At 37.1% G+C, this 25,266-nt stretch overlaps 5 protein-coding genes across 26 annotated transcripts in view; 2 read left to right on the top strand and 3 right to left on the bottom strand.

Moving 5' to 3' along the window:
• LOC127073136 (nuclear receptor coactivator 6-like) overlaps positions 1–7,454 on the bottom strand; it is a 232,039-nt gene extending 224,585 nt beyond the window's left edge. For 3 of the 8 annotated variants that reach the window (XM_050988052.1, XM_051014256.1, XM_051014253.1), the window contains exon 1: positions 2,935–7,454. In XM_050988052.1, the coding sequence (XP_050844009.1) occupies positions 2,935–4,505 (1,571 nt within the window). In that variant the 5' untranslated portion in view covers positions 4,506–7,454. The remainder of the gene's footprint in view (positions 1–2,934) is intronic. The other 5 variants (XM_051014255.1, XM_051014254.1, XM_050988053.1 and 2 more) reach the window with 5 other exon arrangements.
• A 250-nt stretch (positions 7,455–7,704) lies between these two features.
• On the bottom strand, positions 7,705–13,333 carry LOC127061372 (dnaJ homolog subfamily A member 1). Of its 5 annotated transcripts, XM_050988164.1 has the most exons (6): positions 13,175–13,312; positions 12,671–12,805; positions 11,014–11,210; positions 10,600–10,897; positions 10,178–10,517; positions 7,705–10,083 (listed from the first exon to the last, which is right to left on the bottom strand). In XM_050988164.1, the coding sequence occupies exons 3-6, from the start codon at positions 11,143–11,145 to the stop codon at positions 9,654–9,656; spliced, it is 1,200 nt and encodes a 399-aa protein (XP_050844121.1). In that variant the 5' UTR covers positions 11,146–11,210; positions 12,671–12,805; positions 13,175–13,312; the 3' UTR covers positions 7,705–9,653. The 5 variants fall into 5 exon arrangements, with proteins under 5 accessions (XP_050844121.1, XP_050844118.1, XP_050844120.1 ...); XM_050988161.1 differs by lacking the exon at positions 12,671–12,805 and having other exon boundaries at positions 13,175–13,333; XM_050988163.1 differs by lacking the exon at positions 12,671–12,805 and having other exon boundaries at positions 11,014–11,207; positions 13,175–13,315.
• A 43-nt stretch (positions 13,334–13,376) lies between these two features.
• LOC127061366 (probable dolichyl pyrophosphate Glc1Man9GlcNAc2 alpha-1,3-glucosyltransferase) lies at positions 13,377–16,005 on the top strand. 7 transcript variants are annotated; one of them, XM_050988145.1, is made up of 8 exons: positions 13,377–13,509; positions 13,769–13,923; positions 14,119–14,391; positions 14,466–14,634; positions 14,695–14,904; positions 14,974–15,213; positions 15,311–15,456; positions 15,530–16,005. In XM_050988145.1, exons 2-8 carry the CDS (start codon positions 13,778–13,780, stop codon positions 15,927–15,929), a joined length of 1,584 nt encoding a protein of 527 aa, XP_050844102.1. In that variant the 5' UTR covers positions 13,377–13,509; positions 13,769–13,777; the 3' UTR covers positions 15,930–16,005. The 7 variants fall into 7 exon arrangements, with proteins under 7 accessions (XP_050844102.1, XP_050844105.1, XP_050844103.1 ...); XM_050988148.1 differs by having other exon boundaries at positions 13,769–13,919; XM_050988146.1 differs by lacking the exon at positions 13,377–13,509 and adding an exon at positions 13,591–13,696.
• Positions 16,006–17,215: 1,210 nt separating this feature from the next.
• Positions 17,216–19,390, bottom strand: LOC127061365 (piggyBac transposable element-derived protein 4-like). Its single transcript, XM_050988143.1, has one exon. It carries the CDS (start codon positions 18,948–18,950, stop codon positions 17,337–17,339), a length of 1,614 nt encoding a protein of 537 aa, XP_050844100.1. The 5' UTR covers positions 18,951–19,390; the 3' UTR covers positions 17,216–17,336.
• The window catches only part of LOC127061350 (dedicator of cytokinesis protein 7), an 83,756-nt gene continuing 77,811 nt past the window's right edge, over positions 19,322–25,266 (top strand). For 2 of the 5 annotated variants that reach the window (XM_050988056.1, XM_050988057.1), the window contains exons 1-14: positions 19,322–19,460; positions 19,926–20,103; positions 20,181–20,359; positions 20,421–20,562; positions 20,632–20,835; positions 20,924–21,115; positions 21,182–21,406; positions 21,497–21,774; positions 21,869–22,184; positions 22,273–22,578; positions 22,653–22,858; positions 22,933–24,696; positions 24,769–24,896; positions 24,991–25,253. In XM_050988056.1, coding sequence (XP_050844013.1) covers positions 19,435–19,460; positions 19,926–20,103; positions 20,181–20,359; positions 20,421–20,562; positions 20,632–20,835; positions 20,924–21,115; positions 21,182–21,406; positions 21,497–21,774; positions 21,869–22,184; positions 22,273–22,578; positions 22,653–22,858; positions 22,933–24,696; positions 24,769–24,896; positions 24,991–25,253 — 4,407 coding nt within the window. In that variant the 5' untranslated portion in view covers positions 19,322–19,434. Of the gene's footprint in view, positions 19,647–19,925; positions 20,104–20,180; positions 20,360–20,420; positions 20,563–20,631; positions 20,836–20,923; positions 21,116–21,181; positions 21,407–21,496; positions 21,775–21,868; positions 22,185–22,272; positions 22,579–22,652; positions 22,859–22,932; positions 24,697–24,768; positions 24,897–24,990; positions 25,254–25,266 lie in introns of all 5 variants that reach the window. The other 3 variants (XM_050988059.1, XM_050988060.1, XM_050988058.1) reach the window with 3 other exon arrangements.

Here is a 25,266-nt window from a genome sequence, read left to right on the forward strand (position 1 = left end):
TATAAAGAGAGAAAGATAGATAATAGCGTGCGAGGGAAGCGGAATTCGAAGAAATTCTGAGGCGACATCCGAAGGAATTACTTTGATAGCCTCCGCAGTCCGTAAAGGCAGGGAGGTATGTAAGAGAAGAGACAAGGAGCCTATAGGTATTATAAATCAAGGAAGAAGGTCCGTGAAAGGAACGTTAGTGGCGTTCGACAACGAAGGAAGAAGGAAGAAGCTGCGCGTGGAAAGAGTGGAAAGGAAAGGGACAACAGGGGGATGAGAGACAGAGGAGGGATGGAGGAGTATGGTCATGGTCGTACATCACCCTTGGTATTTACGACGTACCATCGTAAATCAATGATCGCACGAACAACGCGGTTCGACCAAATTCCTTTCCCTTCCTTCCGACCATTCCGACGCTTCCTGTCCACGAGTCTGTTCAAAAGAGAGAGAGAGAGAGAGAGAAACCACATCGATATTCCTCCCCATTTCGATAGGATCGATGACGATCGATAATCTCACGACAAATCGTCGACACAAGAGTACCAAAGCCACACACGAATGAATTTCGCGTACCTACATCGAAATTCGAAGATTCGAATGGCCGATTACTCGAGATCCTCCGTGCATGTAAGAGGAATCGTTTCTTTTCGTAGTTGCGCTCCGATTTGTCCTTTAGCAAATTCCCTCCTCGAGGTCGCCATCACCATCAACGGGATGGGTCTGGGATGTTACTCGGCGCATCTTCGATGCATATTCGATTACGAATTCGATGATATGGAATCGATTACATCGAGCCGAAAAGATAATCGTATCACGACGAATATTAGATATATTTGTGTGTATGTATGTAACATATGTGTATGCATTTGTATAATGAAAAAAAAAGATTTTTACGAAAGAATGAGTAAGAACTTAGCAAAAGTCTATTATAATCTTTGAAGGAAACATGAAAATTCAAGCGTAACGTTGACCTGGAAAACTAACAATTGACAATGAGTCGAATTGGTGTCCAGATTTGGTGTAAAACGAGACCATACACACACGCACGCGCACATATATATACATATGTATATAAAAAAAGGAAAAAGAGCAAAGAAAAGAAAGAGAACGAAACGAGAAAAGCCGACGAAAAAAAAAAGGGAAAACGTTTCGTTGATTCAGCGAGAAAAGAGACGCTTGACCATACGAGACCGGGTCAGTCTGTGTTACGAGGGCGAGCATTGTTTGCCGGGGCCCTTTAAACGTCATTTAAACCGTGACTTCTAACAGAGAGAAAGAGAGAGAGGGAGAGAGTCCGGAAAGGATCGTTTTAACGAGGTTTTCAGACGGGCCAGGTCAGACTGGTCGGTCCTCGATTACGAGCGCTGGCCACGAGACGTTGCCCTTTGCTATTTCGTGGAACCTCGGAAAAGAAAAGCAAAAAAGAAATATATATATACCTACTCGTTTCTTTCGTATATACAAAAGGAAAAGGATAGGGCCTTTTTCCCTCGGCATGAGGTGGATCTCTCGTGATCCGTGCAAAATCGTATTACGCGTTTGTCGTTCCTATATAGAGGCTTCATCGACGCTTTTCGCAAATCATTCCGCATCGGACAAGATTTTCGAGAAATAGAAAGAAAGAGAAAGAGAGAGAGAGAGAGAGAAGAAACCATCTTTCGTCTACAGTTCTTCATTCCCTCAAAAAAAAAAAAAAAGAAAGAAAAAAGCGAAGAATACAACACGTAAATTTACGTAATAAAACGCGATCGATTTTTCTTTCTTTTCTTTTTTTTTTTTTTTTAATATATTACAAGTAGATTATACACTTTACTTTCTTGGTAAAATATATCACTTCTCTCGGAGTAACCTCGAGGATGTAAAAAAACAAAAGAAAAAAAAGAAAGAAAGAAAGAAAGAAAGAGAAAGAAGATTTCTATACGAATTACACATAGTATATATGCATACGAGTGGAAGAATTCGATCTATAACTTTCTCTTCGTCAACTTTTCTACGACTTTCTCTTCATCGAACATACTCGAAGATTTGCCAAACGTAGTGTTCATCGTCGTCCGAAAGTTCTCCCTTCTCCTTCTCTTCCTCTCCACCTCCTCCTTATCCTCATCCTCATCCTCATCCCCATCCTCTTCCTCTTCCTACGCCTCCTTCCTCGCGCCTCTCACTACTTATTTTAATTTATGAAACTCACGTTCGTCCGAAAAAAGACGTCTGAGAAACGAGAGAAAAAGATAAAGAAACAAGAAAGAGAAAGAGACGAAGAGGAGAGGAGAGGTTCCTTCTTCACACGAATGGCGTAGAACGTGCGTGCTATCTCGATGAAAGGAAACGTGGCCGTGGAAACGGCACGAAAGAGTCAAAAACATCCCCCGAACGGATCTTCTAGAAAAAGGAACTATAAAAGTACAATGAGGGTTCGAAAGGAAGACGCCTTCTCGTTCTTTAGTTCTGATGGGAAGGGCGCGCGAGCGCGAAAGAAAGACAGAGAGAGAGAGAGAGAGAGAGAGAGAGAGAGAGAGAGAAAGGGAAACAACTATCCTTCGTCCGTCACTCGCAGAAAATTCGTGTTTTTCAGGCTGACGGTGAAAAGGACTACAAAGAGAAGCGAGAAGAAGGGAGAAGAGGTACAAGGGATGAAAAGGAGGAGAGGAAAGGGGACGCTCGAGGAAACCTTTTTTTAGAGCCGGCTGAAGCGATTCTGGATAAACCCGTTTGAGCGACGAGACCTGCGCCCGTACACATGCTTTTTACTTCCAACAAGGACGGTTCCCCCTTAGCCCTCTTTCACGTTCGTAACATTCGAAAGGAAAGATTTGGGATGACTCAACGTGGAGCGGCCACGTAATAGAGACTCGGCGGAGAGACAAAATAAAAAAAAGAAAGAGAATAAAAAAGAAACAAAAAATGGAAAAGAGAAAAGAAAAAAAGAAAATAAAAGAAAGCACTGACCTGATATAAATGATGACTCCGTTGGCGCATATCCTCTTCCATCCACGTGGCACCGTGACAGAGTGCTGCTGTTGCTGCTGGTGTTGTTGCGCGAGCACCGCATTACCGTTCATCGTGAGCACAACATTGTGCTGCGCGTTAGCACCGTTCTCGTTGTTGTTGCTGTTCGCAACCGCGAGCCTCGTCGTTGAGGATGATCGCGTCGATTGCTGTTGTTGTTGTTGTTGTTGCTGTTGCTGCTGCTGCTGCTGCTGTTGCTGCACGCACGCACCACTTGCACCACCCGCACCAGAAGAAGCACTACTAGCACTACTACAAGCACCACCTCCTACCGCACCATTCATCGTCACGTTGTTCGAGCCGTCGTGCGAGGACGTTTGACTCTGACTCTCCGGACTGCTGAGACTGCTGTACGTCGACGATTCACCGATGTCTGACCTCACCGAATCACCGGACAAGGAAGATCCAGTCTGCCCGTCATATCCATCCTGTTGTTGCTGTTGCTGCTGTTGCCTAACTTTATCGTCTCTTCTGTCGACAACACCGACGTCGCTCGTCTGTTGTCGCACAAAACGCGTCACTCGAGCCTCGTTGCTCTCGAGCAAGCCAATCCTGTTGACAGTGTTACCACCAGAACCAACAACAACGGCGGCAGAAGCACCAGCAACGACGTTGCTGTTCGCTGCGTTGTTGTAGCGATGGGATGGATACATCTTGAGGCTCGTATCGTCCTTGCTAGCTCGTCTACCGGTTTCCTGGGAATACTCATTGCCCAGTATTCTACCAGCGACGACTTGAGTCCTTCCGTAGACGATACCACCGACGTAATCATCCTCCTCGTCGTTCGACGACCTCGCTTGATCCCTTCGAGCATCGCTCGTCGCTACTACTGTCGTCGTTGCCGTGTTCCCTGTCGTCGTTATCGCGGACGTGGTCGTCGTCGTTACCGAAACGGCATGATGATCGTTAGACCTTTTCAAATTCGTCCGAGCACGATCGACGGCAACGACGGTGGTGGTGGTGGTGGTAGCGATGGTGGTGGTGGTGGTGATAGCAGTGGTGGTGGTGGTGGCGGCGACGGTGGCGGCGGCGGCGGCGGCAGCCGAGTTGGCGGTTTTGGCGGGAAAGCAAGTAGCCGCCGTCGGAAGTTGCGTCGGAATGACACCACCGGCAACGTAAGCCGTCGCCGGCTGATGCCTCGGCGATGATAGCCGATAGCCGGCCGTGGTCGTCGCGACGGCCGTGGCGGCGGCTGTGGCGGCGGCATTTTGACCACCCACCGCCGTGGCGTAAGCAAAGTTCTCCCCCGAAACGTAGACCAGAACGCTGCCACCACCGCCGTTGTTATTATTGTTGCTTTGTTGCTGTTGATGCTGCGGATTTTGAGGATGTTGCTGCTGCTGTTGCTGATACTGCGGGTGCTGTTGTTGAAGCTGAAGCTGCTGCTGTTGGTGCTGCTGCTGCTGCTGCTGCTGCTGCTGTTGTTGCTGCTGTTTCTGTTGATGATGATGATGATCGTGGTTCGGGGGAGCAGGGTGCGTGGACGGCTGCTGCTCAGGCTTGCCGGCCATGGTCCAGGTCCAGCGGCGCTGCAAGGAACCCCGACATCACTGGAACGCACGGCGCACGCCTACGTTTAGATACCACCAGCAGGTTGTCGTTGTTGTCGCTCTGAAGCATCCTCCGTCGGAAAAGAAACGATCACGCCTTTACGACCGGCACCCGACGAGTAACGATACTACCCACTTCGCTTATCTTCCACGTCACGAGTCTTCTACTCTCTTCGCTATTATTTTTCTTATTATTGCTGCCGCTGCTTCTGCTGGTGCTACTACTGTTCTTGCTGTTGTTGCCACTGGTGCCACTGCCACCGCTGCTACTGCCGGTGTTACCGTTACCACTGCTACCGCTACTACTGCTGCTGCTTCTGCTGCTGCTGCTGCTCGTGCTATCGGAGCGGCCGTCGTCGTAGCACGACATCCTCGGCGGAAGAGTTACCGGTCCACGCGACGATATCCAGGACGATCGATTTGATATTAGCTTTCGTAGGATTACAACGCGATCGCACTTGCACGAACACACGCGTGCTAACTTTTCTCTTCTCTCTCTCCCTTCTCTCCCTCTCTCTCTCTCTCTACGTCTGTCTATCTGTCTGTCTCTCTCGCTCTCTTTTTCTCTCTATACTATCTTTCTGTCTTACATCAGATACATCATTCAAAGTCGTGACGACGGAAACGTGTTCTTCCCTTAACACTTGTTTGTTTATTCATAGGAAATCCATTGACGATTTCGATACTAGTCGATCGATCGACCACAATTCGAAATTTAACGGTGGACACTCGCGCACCGCGTCGAACGAAGAAGACGAAGAAAAGACGATAGAAAATTCCATGTCACCTCGTCTAATGTGAGCTAAATGCTGTAGTAGCTGTGCCGGCTAGGACGCGCGCACGCTCTCTTTATTTCTATCTCTCTCTATACCCCCTCTCTCACTCTCTTTCACTCTCTCTCACTCTCTCTCTCACACACGCGCGCTCTCTCTCTCTCTCTCTCTCGCTCTCTCTCTCTCACTCACTCTCTGCCGGTAAATGACGAGCTTGCGTACGCTGCTGCGAAAAGACGCGCGCGCGAGAGAACTACTACGCCTCGGCCGGTTCCCAAGGCCGTGTGGCGTATCGTCTCCCGACTCACTGTGTCTCTCTTTTTCTCGTCGAACGAAAGCGCGCGATCTTGCCTTGATATCGATGACCGGCGATGAACGAACAGACACGACACGACCGATCGTAGCGACCTCGATCGTGAAGGACGCCTCTTCGTACTGACAGAACGCGTGCGTTGACTACATGTATATATATATATGTATATATATATCTATATATCTATATATATATATGTATATGTATGTATATATCCGGATATACAAGTATAATATCACTCCCTTCCAACGAAACTATAACTGGCAACCTTCAAATCGAACTACTAGCTGCGAGCCGGCTTTACGATATCGTACCGTTTCACACACAAGCCGACCACTTAACACAACTGGTCACACTACTGTTATTACTATTACTGCTACTATTACTACTACTAATGTCGCTGCTACTGTTGCCGTTGCTCTTGCTGCTGCTACTACTACTGCTGCTGCTGCTGCTGCTGCTGCCGCTGCTGCTGCTACTGCTGCCGCTGCTGCCGCTGCTACTACTCGTCCAACGAACGAACGACACTCGTTCGTGTCATCGTGGCCCACTGTCACGGGAAACGAGAGAAACCGCTCTCCGCATCGAGAAAGGAGGCTCTCCCCTCTTCTTCTTCTTCTTCTGCTTCTTCCTCGCTCCTTGTCTCCCTTCTTCCTCCGATCCTCCTTCTCCTTCTCCTCCTTACTCTCTCTCTCTCTCTCTCTCTCTCTCTCTCTCTCTCTCTCACTCTTCCTCTCTTATCCCTTCCACGTCAGCGTACACGAAACGACGTAGATCATTCCCTCGCGCGACTCCACACAGAACGCTCGCTTGATCGCTCGCTGCTAAGCAGAACGGGGAACGGGGCGGGGCGGGGGGAGAGAGAGAGAGAGAAAAGGAAGGCAGGTTCTCGATGAACACAGAACGCCGCTTGTTTTACGTTAAATCGCACGGCCGGACGAACATCGTGTTATGACGCTGTGTCATTGTCGTAGCAGCAGCAGCGGAGCAGCGGCAGCACCACCACCACCACCACCACCACCTCCTCCTCCTTCTCCTCCTCCTTCTTCTCCTCCTTCTCTTCTTCTTCCTCCTCCTCCTCTTCCTCCTCCTCCTCCTCCTCTTCTTCCTCCTCCTCCTCGTCTTTCTTCTCCTCCTTCACTTCCACCACCGGCACTGCGAACCACCACCACCAATACCACCCGGTTCCACCACCGCCACTATTTTACCACCACTACCACCGCGAGCGCGCTACCACGAGAGCCTCGGGTTAACTTAACTAACCCTCTTCTTCCACGGATTCGAGAACACCTGCGCGGCTATAGCAGCAGCAGCACTCCTCGATTTTACTTCCTACCCTCTTCTACCTTATTTCTATCTTACTTCTCGATCGCGTGCTTGCGTGTTTCTCTCCCTTTCCTCTTTTTTCTCTTTTTTATATCTTTCCCTCTCACGTTGTTACGTTGCCATTTTATGTTTCTTCCTTCTACTTCGATCCGGTCACGATACATAGGATATATCTACACACTTGTATATATATTTCATACATATACATACATATATGTGTGTGTATATATATATATAGATAGATAGATAGTATATATAGATATCACAGTCGGTATGGAATCGTCCTTGACGCTTGTTCGTTGTCGACCCACCCTCCTTATCACTTTTCACCAAGGGACGCGCTCTCGGAGCAGGACGACGATCGTGATTCCATTCCGCGGATGCTATACGTACGCTGTTTTCGCGTAACTGATATTGAAAAAATATGGCTCCCTCCGCATACCCAGAAACCTTTGCGGCATCTCGGCGGCTGCCTCTTGGCGGCCGCTTGCTCCAATCTTACGATACATCGTAAAAACGTTGACCCGCGATCGCGTCGCCATCTATGCTCCTCTTCGTACATCTTCGAACTATTATTTCGTCTCAATACCACGTGACGTGTACCGCTAAAATTCGAACGCGAATTAACGTTATTGTACGATCGAAAGTCACGTACTTTGGTGAAATTTCTTTTTCTCGTATACGATTCGCTTGAAACGTCTTGAAGGTTTAAGGAAATTAGGTGAAGAATGTAGCAAACGCAAACGAATTCGTTACTTATTATACGTTATGCTTCGTCCAATTTATTCAGATGCCTCAAAAAATGACTAATCACCAATTTGTCTATAATAAATAAGGTTACAAGAAATATGCGACTATTCATTTGCAAATCTTTATAGTTATAGCTTACTGTAGTATACGACCGTGAAGTGATAAATACTTTTGCGTGTCATAAATTTACGCGAATGTATTTAAGTTGTATTTCAACGCTTGTGGTACGAATGCTTCATGGATTATGCTAATTGTGAAGAAGACATTTTGCATACTGCAAAAATTGCTGCGCGATCGGACGAAAATAGTCGACCAATTTTTTATACCATTTTTTTTTTTTTCTTTCGTTCGATATCGATGTTACGATACAATAATCGAAAGAGAACAATTTTTCTGCAACTTTATTTCTCCTCGTAATAAAATCGGTGACACAAAGCGCGCACGTCCATTTTTAAATTATACAAATAAGCTAGTCATTTCTGCACATTTCTTTCTCTCTCTCTCTCTCTCTCTCTCAAGTTATATTTATAAACTTAATAGACGCGAATAAAAAATTTAGAGAATCACAATACGATACATCAATCAAGGAGTCAAAAATATTGACACGCCTTTTAAAACCAATTGTATTTTAATATCCATCGAAAAGAAACATACTTTAGGTCTTCTGCGTCTAAGTATTGATTATTCTTATAAATATACGATATTAGAAACAATGTCACGAAATTACACAAATAAAAAGTTTTGCAATACGCGCATTTGTCCACACATACAGGAACGTGATTCATTGCTGCCTCTTTCTCTCTCTCTCTCTCCGCAATTTTTTATTTTCTTTTCTTCTTAGATCACGAGCTTTCTCAGAGACACATAAATTGAAATACTATTTATATGGAATAATGTCCCATTATTATTACTGTAAGCTGTTTTCTGTGATTTTTTGGCATCACATCTCAATATATTATCGCATCTAGCGATAAACTTTGCTATGACGACACTTTATTATTTCGTACCGAGACAGACATAATTACAAACAGATCAGACTCATGAATCGTGAATAATTAACGACAATAAACGAACAGCACGGATTTTACATGTTTCAATACAAATCATTTATATGATTTATAACAGGGATGGACAACGATCCGCGGATCGCATGCGGCTTTAAGTCCTACTTGCCCGTTCCGGTAAGATGGAAGAAGCCGATCTCCACTATTTAACAATTACCATCGTACCCTGTAAGCTGCACAATTTTTGTTTTTAAGTATGAAGTGGTTAATTGATTCAAATAGTGAGGAGAGGAACCGATCGATCAATGACGAGGACTGTATGACCCGCGGTGGAAAAATTGTCCATCCCTGGCAATAATATCATCACATGTGATCGTAATGTTATTATGTTTACCGATATCTAAATGAGAGCCACTAAACGTCTGATTGCAGAAAAAAGATTCAGAGATTGTTTCGGAAGTTGAATGTTACAACACTTTGCGACGAGTTACATATTGATTTATGACTAATTTAATGCAATGTTATATTAAATCATTACTGTTTACTTTCTTTTATCGTTCCATTTAGTGATAAGTATACTTCATTAGCGATTACCTACAGTAAGCATTACTACCGGATTCGAGTTAGCATTGTTTTCGAAAATGTACAATGCCTTGATATTTATGGTATGACGGATAAATAAAACATTGAATGTATCTCGATGACACGCCCATGTTAGTCCATGATTTGTTGTTTTATAAACGTTGTTCTCTTACGGCCGTGCGCATATTCAAATATCGATTATATTTAAATTCTTTTTCACTGCGGTCGAAGGATACTCTCATTCTTAATATCCGTCGTATGTTCTTTTTCATTTTATTATGTATGACTCAGAATCGAACGAATGGGACAATAGTTAGAAATGAGAAAGTGGCCATGTTTATTAAGATCTGAGTAACTAAGTTTAGTGCGTGGCACATTGGACCCGTGATGGACCTCCCTGATCTTCCTCATACGCTGGTCGTTGATCTCTCCGCCTGTGTTCCTGTTCAGGGTCCAAATCGGTAAGGAGAACCTCCTCGGCTCCATCCGGAATTAAAACTTCCTCCCTCATAGGTAAACATTGTTCGAGAGTTGGAATTACAGTTGGATTAATAGATTTAGGAAAATTCACAACAAATTGAATGATAAGTTTGCCGTGCGTGAATGGATCTTTGTGAATTGGCATACCCTCGTTTAGGACACACTTAACGTCACCATGCTTCGTTACCGTACCAGGAAGAGAGGTGATGACCAAATCTCTACCATCCAAGGTACGAATAATTTTTTGGAAACCACAAAGTGCTTCCACTAGTTCTAAATGCATTCGCATTACTAAATCATTTCGCGATCGTCTAAAATTTGGAAAATTAGCAAAATTAAACGTAGAATTAATCGAAAGATTCATTGTGTGGAATGTTAAAATCAAAATTATGACTAATTACTTACTTGAATACATCATGTTCTTTTTCTTCCAAAAGAATAACGATATCGCCCGCTTCTAGTTCGGGCTCTTGGTCTCCTTCGCCACTGAAAACTATTTTTTGTCCATCCATCATACCTGGGTCAACGTGTACCTCCAAAATTTTCCTGTCTCTCATTGTTTTTCTTCCCACACATTGCTTACAACGATCACGCGGATTGATGCGCTCACCCTGACCTTTACATTCGGAGCACATCGTTTGCATATGTTGCAACATTCCTGGGCCTAACTGTTGTATCTGTACCTGCATGCCACTTCCATGGCATGATGTGCATTGTTCTACGGAACCTTTTTTCCCCCCGATACCTAAGCATAAAATACAAGAACGTTAAAAAGAACATAACTTTAATCAAATAAATGTAACGTACCATTACTTTAATCAATTTACCTTCACATTTATCACAAATAACATTTTTTTGTAATGCTAATTTGCGAACAGTTCCATTATAAAGCTCTTCCAACGATACAGAGAGCTGATGTATGACATCTTGGCCTTTTCGTTCCCTCCTTCTACCACTCCTACCACCGAAAGCTCCACCAAAGAACATATCGAAGATATCCATAGGAGAAGAGAAGCCATTTCCTCCCATTCCACCTTCTTTCAAGGCTTGTTCACCACCTTGATCATAAATGCGTTTTTTTTCTGGGTTTGATAAAACCTCGTAAGCTTGAGAGATTTGTTTGAACTGAAATACGATTAAAGGTTATTCGTTTTAACACGAACGTAAAATATTCTATGAAAATTTAATAAGATTTAAGTAATTTTCCAAAAAAAGTCAAGTATAAAGAAATAGATAATAACCCTTTCGCCTTCATTAGGATTTTTATCAGGATGATACTTGAGCGCAAGTTTTCTATACGCTTTCTTTAGATCTTCTGGTGAACAATCCGGCTTCACGCCCAAGACATCATAAAAGGTAGTTTCCTTTACCATTTTGATCGGATAAAGTTCTTCGATAGAATTACCAATAAGCGTGAAGTATTACACAACTGTTCCTGCTAGAAAACAATAATATAATAATTTAATAAGATTCAAACGTTTATTAAATATATATCATGTTTATTAGATATCTCTCGCAAAAATTCTACTAGGAAATTATAACGATTATCAAACATTAATTCAGCCATTTACGAATCAATTTAATAATCATTTAACAAAAATAGTTGATTCTTTACTTGCGTCCAACTTCAAAAGATTATTTGTATCTAACTTCAAAAGATAATTTGTACGATGAACAGATTCAATAAATTACTAACGTGAATTAATAAAAAATCAGTATATCTCTCAAAAAATTAAAATGTACAGCAGAGAATATGTAAGAACTCTAACACGACGACCTTGGACATAGAATCTTATAAACTCATACAATAGTTAAATAACGATCACTTTGAACGGCATTCAAGGAAATCCTTGAAACTTACTGTATCAACTTGTAAAATTTTTATAAAAATAAATCAAACAGGTTTCAAAATTCTAACCTTGAGCTTTCCTCGAAAAAAAAAAAAAAAAGATAAAATAAATAAATAAATAAATTAAGATTTCAATGTATAAAAATGATTAAACGAACAGGAATGAATACACTTGATCCTTGATAAACAAACAATTCGAAATCAAGGAGAGCTACTTCGAGATATACAATAAACGAAGTATATTTAATCTGTTCGCGTAATTACTAGGCTTCGCAATCCGATAAAGTAGAGAAAAAGTGAAACGGCACGATAAGTTGACGTCGTTACGATGACGACACGTCAGAATGGACGGCAACAAAGTGTGGTTGATAGAAATAAACGTGGGGGGAAAAAAGAAAAGAAAAGAAAAGAACCACTAATGTACGATTTTCCTACCAATAGAAATATCTAGCAACTACACGCTGTCCATGTGGACGACGATCCAACAAATCTGATTTCAAAATGGCGACCGAGGAAAGCTAGCGTGCTAAAATAATATAACGAACGCGAAATAGATAATTAAAATGTGCGTCACTAAATGCGCAGTAATGAATATATTTAAATATTAATAATAGAAACAAAGAGGGATTTTACGTTTTCCAGAACCTTCTTTTTCCTCCAACGCTTTTCATAGACCAGCCAACGAACGATGTGAAGGAAGCAGCGCTTCGATACGAATGAGTGAGAGAGAGTGAGAAACAGGGTGAGGGCAAGAGGAAAAGAGAGAGGGAGAGAGAGGAAAAGGGAGAAGGAAGGGGAAGGAAGAGGGAGAGGTAAGGAGAGGGGAAAAGGAAGAGGGAGAGAAAAAGAGAGACAAAGAAACACACAAGCGCGTTATAAGTTTATATCACTAGATAAAAGAAGAAAAAAAAAAAGAAGAAATTGATGCGAATTTAAGGTTAAATTATTCGATTACAGATTAAAACATTTTGTATCGTCCGACGAAAATAACGATTCCTATGAAGAGACACGCAGGCGCGCATGCGATCAGTCATATACACGAACCTTACCGACGATTCGCAAATTCGTTCGATACTGATTTGACGTAGAGACTCTCGCAAGAATATCCACCATTTTTCGATGACTCGCAGGGCGCTAAAAGGCACGCTCGACCATGGGAATTCTATCAAACTCGGCTCGAAAATCTATGAAAATTTTTATATTTATGTTTCATCGTTTTCTAAGGCATTATTTTTGTTATATATTGTATTTAGAAAACTATCACGCGATATTCGTATGATCAATTATATTTTTTCTATATTCTATCTCTCTCTCTCTCTCTTCCTCTTTCCCGTAGTACTAGTTCGAGAACCATTACGAAGCAATTTCGCGAGGCGAAAGACGATGTATATTCGCAAAGAAAAATCTCGACTATTCGATCTATTTCCTATTCTTTTCCACGAGAATGTTTCTTCGAAAGAGAAAAATATATGTTTATCCTAATCGATAGCGTGAATTCGTAGACTGAAAATATATTTATCCTATACAAGGATATCGTTGTATTCTTTTCTTACCTGTGTCAGCAGAAAAGTCGTTCGTGGAAGCGTACTCGCAGTGCAACACGTCCTCTCCGACTGTGCAATAGATTTAAAGAAACTGTGGTAACGCGTAGCTCTCCCACCAATATTACCGTTCGGAACCGTTCTCGAAACTTCCCAGAAGAGTAATGAACGTTGCTAGCCGAAAGCCAATCAACGTCGTTTAACAGAATCATGAGCGCCAAGACGAAGCGGGCGGTCTTTCACGAAACTATTTCTAAAATAATATTTTCCCTATCGATAATGTAGTTTCAAGATCATATGGAAAATAATTAAATCGATTAAACGAGATTCTTATTAAAAATTCAACGGTACTTATTGTTTGTTAATAATGTAATAATTAATTTATCATTTTTTATATTCATTTATTAATCTGTATATTTTGAAATCAATACATTTGCGATAATATTATATAGATACTAATCATGTGTCTATACCGGTCGATATTATAGGTGTACAATAATACTGGCTTTAACGTCGCTATATGTAATTCTTGCGGTATATATTATAAACGCAACATATATTTACCGCTATTGCTTCTTATCGTTAAAAAAATAAAGATATTTACAGGTTCACAAGATGGCTGGTACTGAAACTGATAGTATTTTTAATTCGAAAGAAGTGAACAAAAAAGAACAATTTAATAGAAAATGGAATATGGATAAAGTACTCTTACGTACATTTGCTTTAATAACATGTATCAAGGCGTTATTAATTCCTTGTTAGTAGGTAGTTTTGTAAAAAATATTTAAACGACTGATTTATTTTACTTTTATATTATGCTAGTAATTATAATTGATTCATTTATATATTATTATTGATATATATATATATATATATATACATCTACTTTATCTATGATATATATATATGTGATATATATATTTATCACAAACTCTTATGATTTAATTCATTTTCAGTTATTCTACTGATTTTGAAGTACACCGTAATTGGTTGGCTATAACATATAGTTTACCTATTAATGAATGGTATATTAATGCCAAATCTCAATGGACATTAGACTATCCACCGTTTTTTGCATGGTTTGAATATGCTCTCAGTCAGGTAGCTTGTTTATTTGATAAAGAAATGCTCAAAATCGATAATTTGAACTATGCTTCACCTACCACTATCTATTTCCAAAGAACTACAGTTATACTTAGTGATATTATGTTTGCTTATGGCATAAGAGAGTAAGTATACTATATATTAAACTTTCAAGTAGTTAACCCAAACATAAGTAATAAATGATATAATATTGTTATAGATTAGGGGAAGTATTTTATAAATCTTATAACAGTTACTGCATTTTTATATTTCTATCATTGTGCAATATAGGATTACTGATTGTGGACCATATACATTTTCAATATAATGGATTTCTATTAGGCTTTTTATTATTGTCAATTGCTAAAGTTTCAAAAACTTGGAATCAGGTAAATTATAAATGGCATTATGTTAATAGTAGATTAATTATTAATGATAACAACTTGTAGGTATCTATGTTGCAAGGAGCTGCTTGTTTTGCTATATTATTAAATCTTAAACATATTTATTTATATGTAGCACCAGCATATATAGTTTGGCTACTGAAATCATATTGTATAAACAATGGTCAATTTTTTAAAAGGATTTTTACATTAGCAGCAATAATTGCCACTATTTTGATACTCTCATTTGGACCATTTATAAATCAATTACCACAAGTAAAAATAATATTATCTCTACACACAAAGGTTTATTTGATATATCTAAAAATTAATATTTTAATATAGATTATCTCTCGACTATTCCCTTTTAAAAGAGGTTTAGTTCATGCATATTGGGCAGCAAATGGATGGGCTTTGTATATTACCACAGATAAGATATTATCTATAATTTGGAAATATTTAGGATGGATAAAAATAGTTAAATCTGCTGTAATGACTGGAGGTTTAGTACAAGAAGAAATATTTATTGTTTTACCAACACCTAAACCCATTATTACATTTATACTCACATTTGTAGGAATGCTTGTAAGTTTAGATTTAATATTTCTACAAAACGAAATATTCATAATTCAAAATAAAAGTTTGTTTAATAACGAAATGTATTTATAATATAATCTTTCAGCCTGCTTTGTATATTTTATTATGCAAAAAATATGCAATTACTTCAAAACATTTTGTTCGATGCTTGGTCCTTTGTGCTTTAACATCTTTTATATTTGGCTGGCACGTACATGAAAAAGCTATTTTGACTGCAATTATACCATTATGGTAAAGACATATTTTTGCCACAATTACAAGTAAAATTAAAATAAGTAATTAAAAATTGATGTTTCTGTTGCAGTGTTCTTGCCACGGTGGATATTAACGATGCTCGCATTTACATAATCCTAAGTAGTGCAGGATACACTTCACTTTTACCTTTGCTTTACCCAGATAATTTAACCCCCTTGAAATTATTATTATTAATATTACATATATTTTCAACCAATTTAATATTACAATATCAATTTAAAAAACCTCTTTTGTATTTACATGAATTTTTGTATATAAGTGTTCTCCCATTGATAGCTATTTATGAGTCAGTACTACATAAAGATTTTTTTAGTGATAATCTACCATTTTTACCCTTAGCTCTTATTTCCATTTATTGTGCGATAGGTATAATTTATTCCTGGTTTCTTTCCTATTATTATTTGTTATGTGATAATGATAACAAAAAAAGAAGAACAAAAAAAGAATAAGAAAAAAGGTCACGAAATAACAATCCATAAAAAACTTGTTGTAATAAATTGAATAAAATTAATATTTTATTCCATATTTTATATAATTTTAAATAATTATATATATATATTATATATATATATATATATATATATATATATATATATCTTTCCTTTCCTTTTATTAGAAAAAAAGTTTTAATAAAATAGTTTTATACACACATAAAAAATAAATAAAAATATTTATAAAATATAAATAAATAATTTTATATATATATCTGTGTGTGTGCATGTAGATATATGTATATATGTGTGTGTATATATATGGAATGTATGAGATTGCCAAATATGTTAACAGATGTCGCATAACAGTACAAAGTTTCTCGCAAACGATTAATCCTACGATAATAGGTTAAAGAGCATTTATTTGATGGAATTTTTAGGAGGGTAGATGTACGGTGTTCACCGTACAGTGATACGCAACCCAGACGCAACCCATTCGAAAATATGCTTGGGGAGAGCACAAGGTTTTCCTTGTTGTTCTTTTTCGTGCGTATTTTTTAAGCTGGTTCCTTACATCTGTTCGTCCAGCTTCAAAAAAAATAATCGAACGATGTTTACTCTACCCTCTTATTTTTAAACGAAATTAAAACATAAATAGTTCTTAAGTTTTTCTATTTACAGGAAAAATCTACAAATGCAGTGCATATTATAACACTGCCACCTCAATATACAGAAACAGCACTTTGAGGTTAATTTTTATTTATCCGAAAGTCTGTTTCGATTTTAACACGGTCGTGCAATTAAGATCTTTTTTCTGAAGAAGTTTGAATGATCCGAGATAAAAAATAAAATTTTTTTAGTATAAAATCGGATGTAATCATAATTAATGTTTATAGATAAAAATCTGGCCAAATATATTAAAAGGAAGGGTCTTCGAACTCATAAAGTTTAAGAACCGCTGATCTATGAGAAAATAAAAGAAATTTTTAATGTATTATAAATACATTTGGAATCATTCCATCATATATTATTAACCTTTTCACGTTCCAAATGTTTGGTGTATGTATATATGTTATAATATATATACGGTTTCTCTTAACCGTATATATTATAATATATAAAATTGGCAGTATGAATAACGGTGAAGAAACATCGTAAGCGTTTCGTACATCAGCGTTGATCTATCAGCAAATGCGTTCCATACATAGAAGAAAATATTTCACAAGTCATTGAGCTTTCCGTTTATACTTCATTGAGCACTAATGAGATATCATCGACACATGATATAAATGTCTTAAAATTTGTATATCACGCAATTATTGAAATTTACAATCAATTTGTTATTCTAATAATATTAAGAAAATATAATAAAATGCATTGGTAAATGATGTAATATTTTTATTTATAAAAATCTTAAAAAAGAGATTAAATGGACATATTACGATGAACTGTATTAAAGCACGGCAAACAATAGTAAGGATTGCTAGTACAATTTCCGCAGTATGTTGTTACTTTTTTTGTACGATTTTTTGCAAATTCTCGACCAAATTTCTTCACATTTTCTTCATAACATTTTTTACACCGTCGTCTAGTTTGCCGTGCGTTTCCATTTTTGCTTTGTATTTCGTGATGCCTTCTAACATTAAGTTGTGTTCTGGGTGAAGTTGTATTAATATCATTTAATTGTGCTGTTAATTGTGTAACTAATTTTTGTCGGAATTCCAAGATTGATATACGGTTGTTTGTTACATTATTATGCATTATCCAAGCATTTATTACCGAGGTATTAAATAAAAGTTCAAAGGCCAGTCTTTTATACCATTTTTGGCCTTTTCTCAGTGGACTGAGATATGATGTCATGTGATCGGATAAATCAACGTACGATTTACTGATATTATAATCTACAATAATTTTTGGTTTAATACAACTACTCCTTCGGCCAGTTACTGTAACCATTTCTACAGAATGTTTAGTTGAAAGCACGAGTACATCTCGTTTATCTTTCCATTTCAAAATAGTTATTCCATTTTTATGTTCTCTAGCAATGATTTCACCTCGTTGTAGTTTTTTTGACAATATATCTTTTGGAATGCCACGACGATTAACTTGAAGAATTCCAATCAAATGCGTATCAACGGAAAGTAATTTTTCAGCTAATGCAACACTTGTATATCTTTTATCTGTACATAATGTATGTCCAAGATTAATTATATTTTGACAAAGAGACATTACAACGTTCGTAGGTGTTGTTTCTTCTGTATTTGTAGATTTCCCTGTATATACTTGGAAAGAAGTGGTATATCCAGATGTGCTACATAATTTAAATAACTTTATATATCTTCTAAGTACAGTTCGTCCACGGAACGGAATAATAGATTCATCAATACAAACAGTTTCACTAGGATTATAATATTCTTTAAAACTTTTATTTAACGTATCAATCAGTGTTTGTAATTTATACAATAGGTTATTCGGATTACTAATTTGCTGATTGTCTGCAAAGTGGAGCATTCTCAGTAATATTTCGAATCGATTGCGAGACATCACAGTACGTGGAAAACTTTGAGCAAATAAAACATCTTTTGTCCAATAAAGTTGTATAGTTGGAAGTTTCACTAATCCCATCCACATAATTAAACCAAAAAGTTGCTTAATCTCATGTATATTAGTAGGAATCCATTTACTCAATCGTTCAGATTGATTTTTTTCTATCATTTGGTTCCCATAAAGATTAGTTTGATTTACAATCATCTGGATTATTTCTTCATTGAAAAATAACGAATAGAAGTCTATCGGTGACCTACATTCTAAAACTTTAGTATTTGATATATTGATACCAGATATGCCGGAAAACGTTTTTAGATTGGGTTGATTACCAATTGGATTAAACCATATTTGGTTGCTATTATTGCAATCTGCATACCATTCGTTTTCATGTTCACTCTCAGTTTCATCATCAGATATGACTCTACAACGTTTGATTGTAGATGATCTGTATATTTCATTTGATGAATCACTCAAAACTTCTTCAGATGACATATGTATTTCTGACAATGAGAATAATTTTATAGAATAATGATATAATACGTGTACAAAAAATCTGATTGCTATATAGTTCAACAAGTAATATTCAATAATTATGACAAAAAACAAAATGATACGATATAAATGCTCGTTACACGATTTTTCTTCTGATTATGCTGTAGCGGTCAACGATGGGGAACAGGCAAATAAATATATTACACATCATATTTTTGTGCAATTTAATAGTATAATTCAATTCAGTATTTTATTATTCTTTTTAATACAAATAAATAATATCATCTAAGTGACATGAGCCGTCAAAATACGCGTGGCGGTGAATGTGTTAATATTGACCTTCATATCTGTTTTTAGTGAATTGTCGGTAACATAGGATGTGATACATAAGGGATAAGTATTAAGCAGTATTAAGTCTAGGTTATATCTTGTCCATGACAAAACCCTTCTAAAAAATCGAGCCCTTGTGCTTTGTGATTCAAGGATGGAGGGAGATGTAGGTGTAGACATGTAGGTGATAGCAAAATGTTACTATGTATTTGTCAATGATAGTAGTATGAATAGTAATTGAATAGAAGTTACCTGTCAAGTATGTTCTTTTAACGTGGGTGTTTCAAAATAACAGGAAAAATTGTGTATACATTTTTTTATTAAAAATTAACATAATTCATTCTCAATGAATAAAAATTAATCTAAGTAATAATTTTATCTTTATAAAACATATTACTTTTTTTCTTAATCTAATCATAAATTTCGAAGAAAAGAAATATTAAAAAATTAATGTTTTTTCTTACTTCGATTAATTTAATTTATATAAAGAGTGTATAATTTTATTATATATATATATGAAATATTTAATTTATATAAAAAATACTTAATTTATGTAAAATTATATTTTATTGATTTAGTCATTAATCAGATTAAAGAATTTTATTATTCTTGGTATTAACTTAAACCATTTATCAATTATTATAGAATTTCATCAAAAGAGTCCTTCACAAAGACATTTATAATGTCTTCAGTTCAACGAGCTTTTGCTCATAAATTGAGCAAACAACATGCAGCAGATGTAAGACGACAAATTGCTACCTCCACTTCGTACTCACGAGATTTATCAAAAAGTGGTAGTAGTATTTCAGGTTTCTCTTCCACTGTAAGTTCTCTTTAATTTTAATTATATCACAAGATGTTTTTCAAGATTTAACTAAGAATTGTTTTTTTAATTTAAAGATGTCTTTATGCGAAGTATTAGAACCACTAGATTATGAAGAATTTCTTGTACAACATCAATCAGTTTTGGACAGAGATCCATTACGACCAATATTAGATTTTCCTCTTGGAGATGTAGAACTTAGAATCGTCAAACGAAAAATTCGAACGGAAGAACCAATAGTGCCATATGAATCATTGTAAGTATTTAAGATAACTTTTGAATTATAGTAATAAAAAATTATATGACTTAAATTACAGGGATACAGTATCACCTTATGTTAGAAGATGTATTGAAAGTTTTACTTCAGATTGGATTATGGTACACAGAAAATACAAAGGAAGAGTATCCCCTATTGCTAGAGATAGATTACTTCAAGATACACCTAGACAGGATTTTGAGGTAATTTAATACAAACGTAATTTTTATTGACATAAACATTTTAAGATAAGAATTTGTTGTGTTGAGTAGGTAGATCAAGAAGATACAAACGGTTCTGGATCACCGAATGAAGAAGAAGATTTATCAAATTGTGGAGATACACCAAGAGGTTCTTGGGCAAGTTTGGATTTAAGACATTCACAACATGATCCACTTCTTCCAAGTTTATTGGATAGAGTTTGTCCAGAAACAATTGATCAAATGAATGAACAGAAACGTTCAGAGGATAGGCAAGTTAGTAATAAAATTAAAAAAAATATATATATAATAATAATATTATTAAATAATATATTGAAAAATATTGAAATGAGATTAATTTTAGGAAGCTTTATTTCCACTATATGCTCTTCCAACTTCTCCTGATGATGAATGGCAAGAAATTAGTGCTGCACCTGAACCATCTGATCCTTTTTCTCATAAAATTCTTGTAAAATGTCTTCAATTAAAATTAGAGTTAGAAGTTGAACCAATATTTGCTAGTCTTGCATTATACGATGCTAGAGAGAAGAAGAAGGTAAATATTACATATATTTTAATATTTAGGTATTAAAGAGTAATATAATTTCATGATATATTTTAGGTGTCAGAAAATTTCTATGTAGATATGAATTCAGAAGGTTTAAAAAGAATGCTTGGAGGACATATAGTTTATAGTGATGCTAGTACATTAGCTAGAAGTTGTGTTATGAGTATTAGCAAACCAAGCCCAGATTTGTTTTTGGTTGTTAGACTTGAAAAAGTATTACAAGGTGATATTTCAGAATGTGCAGAACCATATTTACGCGAGGATAAAAACAAGGAAAAAGTAATTTTATTTGTAATGTAAATTCTATAAAAAATGAATTTACGTTTAAGTTCATAATTTTCAAAAATATTTAACAAATTATATACACAGGTGAAAGCAGCTGCTGTAGCAGCATGCGAACGATTGGGTCGTTACAGGATGCCCTTTGCATGGACTGCGATTCATTTATCTGGAGTTATAGGTGGTGGTGGTGGTGATACAGATAGCACTGGCAGTGCAGGCTCATTAGACAGAAAATCAGGTGGTTTAGAACAATGGCGAAAAAAAGTAGAAACTCCAACTCGACGTGGTTCTTTAGAAAGACGCAGTTCTGATAAAAGAAGGAGTTGGTCACCTGACGATTTTGCTAATTGTCTTGATACTTTTAGGTACATTGTAAAAATCATTTTTTACAAAAAGTATTATTTTTGTTAATATACATAACATAAAAATAATCAAAACTTTTATTTTGATTCATTCTAGACCTATTACATTAACAGTTTCAAGCTTTTTCAAACAAGAAAGTGAACGACTTAGAGACGAAGATTTATATAAACTTCTAGTCGAATTACGACGGCCAGGTTCTAATCTAAAACGATTAAAATGTATACCAGGCATTTTAAAATTAGATCTTAGTCCCAGACCCGAGGAATTACCTAGATGTCTTGATCCTGATCTTAGAAGATTGATACCATATCCAGATGAAAAAAGCCGGCCTGTTAAAGAAATACTTGAATTTCCTAGCGAAGTTATTTCGCCAGATTTAACATACCGTAATCTACTCTACGTTTATCCAAAGGTTTGGTATATGAGTTGATATTCAATAAATGAGAAAGACAAATATTAAATTATGTGAATTATATATTATATTTTATTTATGTACGTAGGAGGTAAACTTCAGTTCTAGAACAGGTTCGGCACGAAATATAACTGTTCGTATTCAACTTATGGGTGGTGAACAAGAAGCAGATGCATTAACAGCTATATTTGGAAGATCTTCTTGTCCTGAAATGACACACGAATGTTTCACATCTGTTTCCTACCACAATAAAAATCCAAACTTTTATGATGAAATAAAGATCAGGCTTCCAGCTGATTTAGGTGCTAAACATCATTTGTTGTTTACTTTTTATCATATTAGTTGTCAGAAGAAAGCTGAACAACCGAATGTTGAAACGGCCGTAGCTTATACGGTAAATTTGATTCATTAGATGAACAGTAAAAGAGAATTAAATAAAATATACACAGAAAACAATATTTATTTTAGTGGCTACCACTTTTAAGAGATGGACATCTTCAATCTGGTGAATTCAGCTTGCCTGCGATGTTAGATCCACCTCCAGCGAATTATTCTTATATTGCTCCTGATGTTCTATTACCAGGAACTAGATGGGTGGATGCTCATAGAGGAGTTTTTACAGTTATATTAGAACCAGTGTCCAGTGTACATCCACAAGATAAATATATCGATAGGTAATATTTACGATCCTTAAACTAAAATATATTCAATCTTATAAATAGAATAATTTTATAAAAATTCATTACAGATTTTTATCACTTTGTGGCTTCTTGGAAACTGGACAAGTACCACCACGTATTGGAGAGGCAGGAATGGAATCTGAGTTAAAGTCAGCTCTTATGGAATTAGCACGAGCATCTCCTTCTGCCTTGGTTCGCTCATTGCCACAATTGTTAGATCAATTAATCGCGCTTTTAGTGCGACCACCTACGTTACCATCTCAATCATTAAATGTAGCAGCTACTATTTTCGAAGCTCTAGGTCTTTTAGTTCGCAATATAACGAATTTACCGGATGGTCAAGTGGATGCACACGGAAGACATGCATTATTAGCTACATACATAGCATACCAATGTTCATTACCTTCAACATCTCAAACCCCAGGGGTCATGAGAGCTCAAAGCAATCCTGATTTGCCTGTGGAGGATCTAGAAATGGAAGTTCATTCTCGAGGATTAGATAGAACTGCATCAATGAGACAAGAATCTCCATCGATAAATAGTCAACCATCTAGAAGATTACTGCACGAAGAAATAGCGTTACATTGGGTAGTTTCTACGGGACAGGCACGAGAATTAGCAATAACTCATTCTTGGTTTTTCTTAGAATTAATAGTTCGTTCTATGGTTGTAACATTGTCGGAATTGGGTATATTGGAAGCACCAAGAAAATCAAGGTTTTCACCACAATTTTGTGACGATATAGCGACGCTTGCTGCAGCTCTAACATCAGAAGTTATTTCTCGTTGTGGAAAAGAAAATCGCGTAGCGTCGAACTTAGTTTCGAGCCTTGGCAATTTTCTGTCTGATTTATTATCGGTCATGGATAGAGGATTTGTGTTATCTCTCGTTCGTGCCACATGCTGTTCTCTATCAGATGCCTCTATGCATATTCCTGACTCTGCTGCTCTTTTTGCATTGAAACTTGATCTTGTAAGAACAGTATGTTCGCACGAACATTACGTAGCTCTGAATCTTCCATTTGGTACCGGATATACATCAGGATCCGCTCCAGCATCTCCTAGTCCATCCACTGGTAGTTCTGGAAGTTTGATATCTACTCTTGTTCCCGGAGATCGAGCTAGATTCTCTGAATTGAGTCAAGAATTTCGACAACAGCATTTTCTAGTTGGATTAGTTTTATCCGACTTGGCTAACACTTTGGAAATACCAAATCCAATGTTACAAAACAAGGCCATTGGCACAATTCGCTATCTCATGGGTTGTCATGATGTCGATCCTAGATATTCTGAACCTGCAGCAAAAGCTAGAGTTGCTGCATTGTATCTTCCTCTTCTGTGCATTATTATGGATGCTTTGCCTCAATTGTATCATTGGGATTCTAAAGATAAAAGCGTCTATCCAGACGAATCTGGATCTATTACGCAATCCGTTGCATTGGCCATAGCTGGTGGAGCCTCTGCCGATACAGCAGGATCACAATGTCGTGTTTCCTTAAGTTCAGAAGCAACAAGGCATCTTTTAATGTGTGCTCTGTGGATACTTAAAGGTTTAGAGAGAAGCGCACTTGGACAGTGGTGTTCGGAATTAAGTTCTAGACGCGTTTTAAGTATATTACAAGTTCTAAATATTGCGACGGCAGCTTTTGAGTATAAAGGTAAAAAAGCTTTGAAAAGATTGCCTCCGCAAGCTGCGGCTACTAGTGACATTCGTTCAAGGTTGGAGGATGTTATACTCGGTCAGGGTAGTGCTAGAAGCGAAATGATGTTGCGCAGAAAAGAGAGAGCAAGTGGCGATAAATTGAGATGGAGAAAAGATCAAATGCCTTATAGGTAAAATTGAATATATATACATATATTATTTTTCTATCTCATTATAAATAATATTATTAAAATATTTTAAAGATCGTGCGAACAACCGGAGGGAAGAGCAGTGGAGCAAGATGCTCACATAGAAGGTGCCTTAGCAGCTGAAGCTTCACTTGTTGTTTTAGATACTTTAGAGGCAGTTGTACAAGCAGATGGAGGAGGAGGTAAGAAATCATTTAATATTATTATTATTATAAATCGTACGTCGTTGTTGCATCCTATTACATAGTAATTATCAAATTTGTAATAAATGAATAGGTGCTGTAGTTGGAGCTGTATTGAAGGTGTTACTAAGAGCATTAGCTAGGAATCAAAGCACGTCGGTACTCCAGCATATGTTTAATACTCAACGTGCTTTAGTTTTTAAATATCATAGCGCTCTTTTTGACGAGGAAAGCGAAAGATGTGGCGATTTGTGTCTAACATTACTTACAAGGTGTAGTTCACCTTTAAGCGCTATTAGAAGTCACGCGGCAGCTAGTCTATATTTATTAATGAGACAAAATTTCGAAATTGGAAACGTACGTGTCTCGT

This window comes from Vespula vulgaris, chromosome 2 (assembly GCF_905475345.1).
Source record: "Vespula vulgaris chromosome 2, iyVesVulg1.1, whole genome shotgun sequence".
NCBI lineage: Eukaryota > Metazoa > Arthropoda > Insecta > Hymenoptera > Vespidae > Vespula > Vespula vulgaris.

Excerpts from the sequence above, each read along its gene's own strand:
- LOC127061372 (XM_050988161.1), bottom strand. The coding sequence starts at position 11,145 with ATGGTAAAGGAAACTACCTTTTATGATGTCTTGGGCGTGAAGCCGGAT. Across the intron at positions 10,898-11,013 it reads ATCCTAATGAAGGCGAAAGG|TTCAAACAAATCTCTCAAGC; the intron begins GTTATTATCTAT and ends ATCGTATTTCAG. Across the intron at positions 10,518-10,599 it reads TATTTGTGATAAATGTGAAG|GTATCGGGGGGAAAAAAGGT; the intron begins GTAAATTGATTA and ends TTTTATGCTTAG.
- LOC127061366 (XM_050988145.1), top strand. The coding sequence starts at position 13,778 with ATGGCTGGTACTGAAACTGATAGTATTTTTAATTCGAAAGAAGTGAAC. Across the intron at positions 15,214-15,310 it reads TCACATTTGTAGGAATGCTT|CCTGCTTTGTATATTTTATT; the intron begins GTAAGTTTAGAT and ends ATAATCTTTCAG. Across the intron at positions 15,457-15,529 it reads ACTGCAATTATACCATTATG|TGTTCTTGCCACGGTGGATA; the intron begins GTAAAGACATAT and ends TTTCTGTTGCAG.
- LOC127061365 (XM_050988143.1), bottom strand. The coding sequence starts at position 18,950 with ATGTCATCTGAAGAAGTTTTGAGTGATTCATCAAATGAAATATACAGA.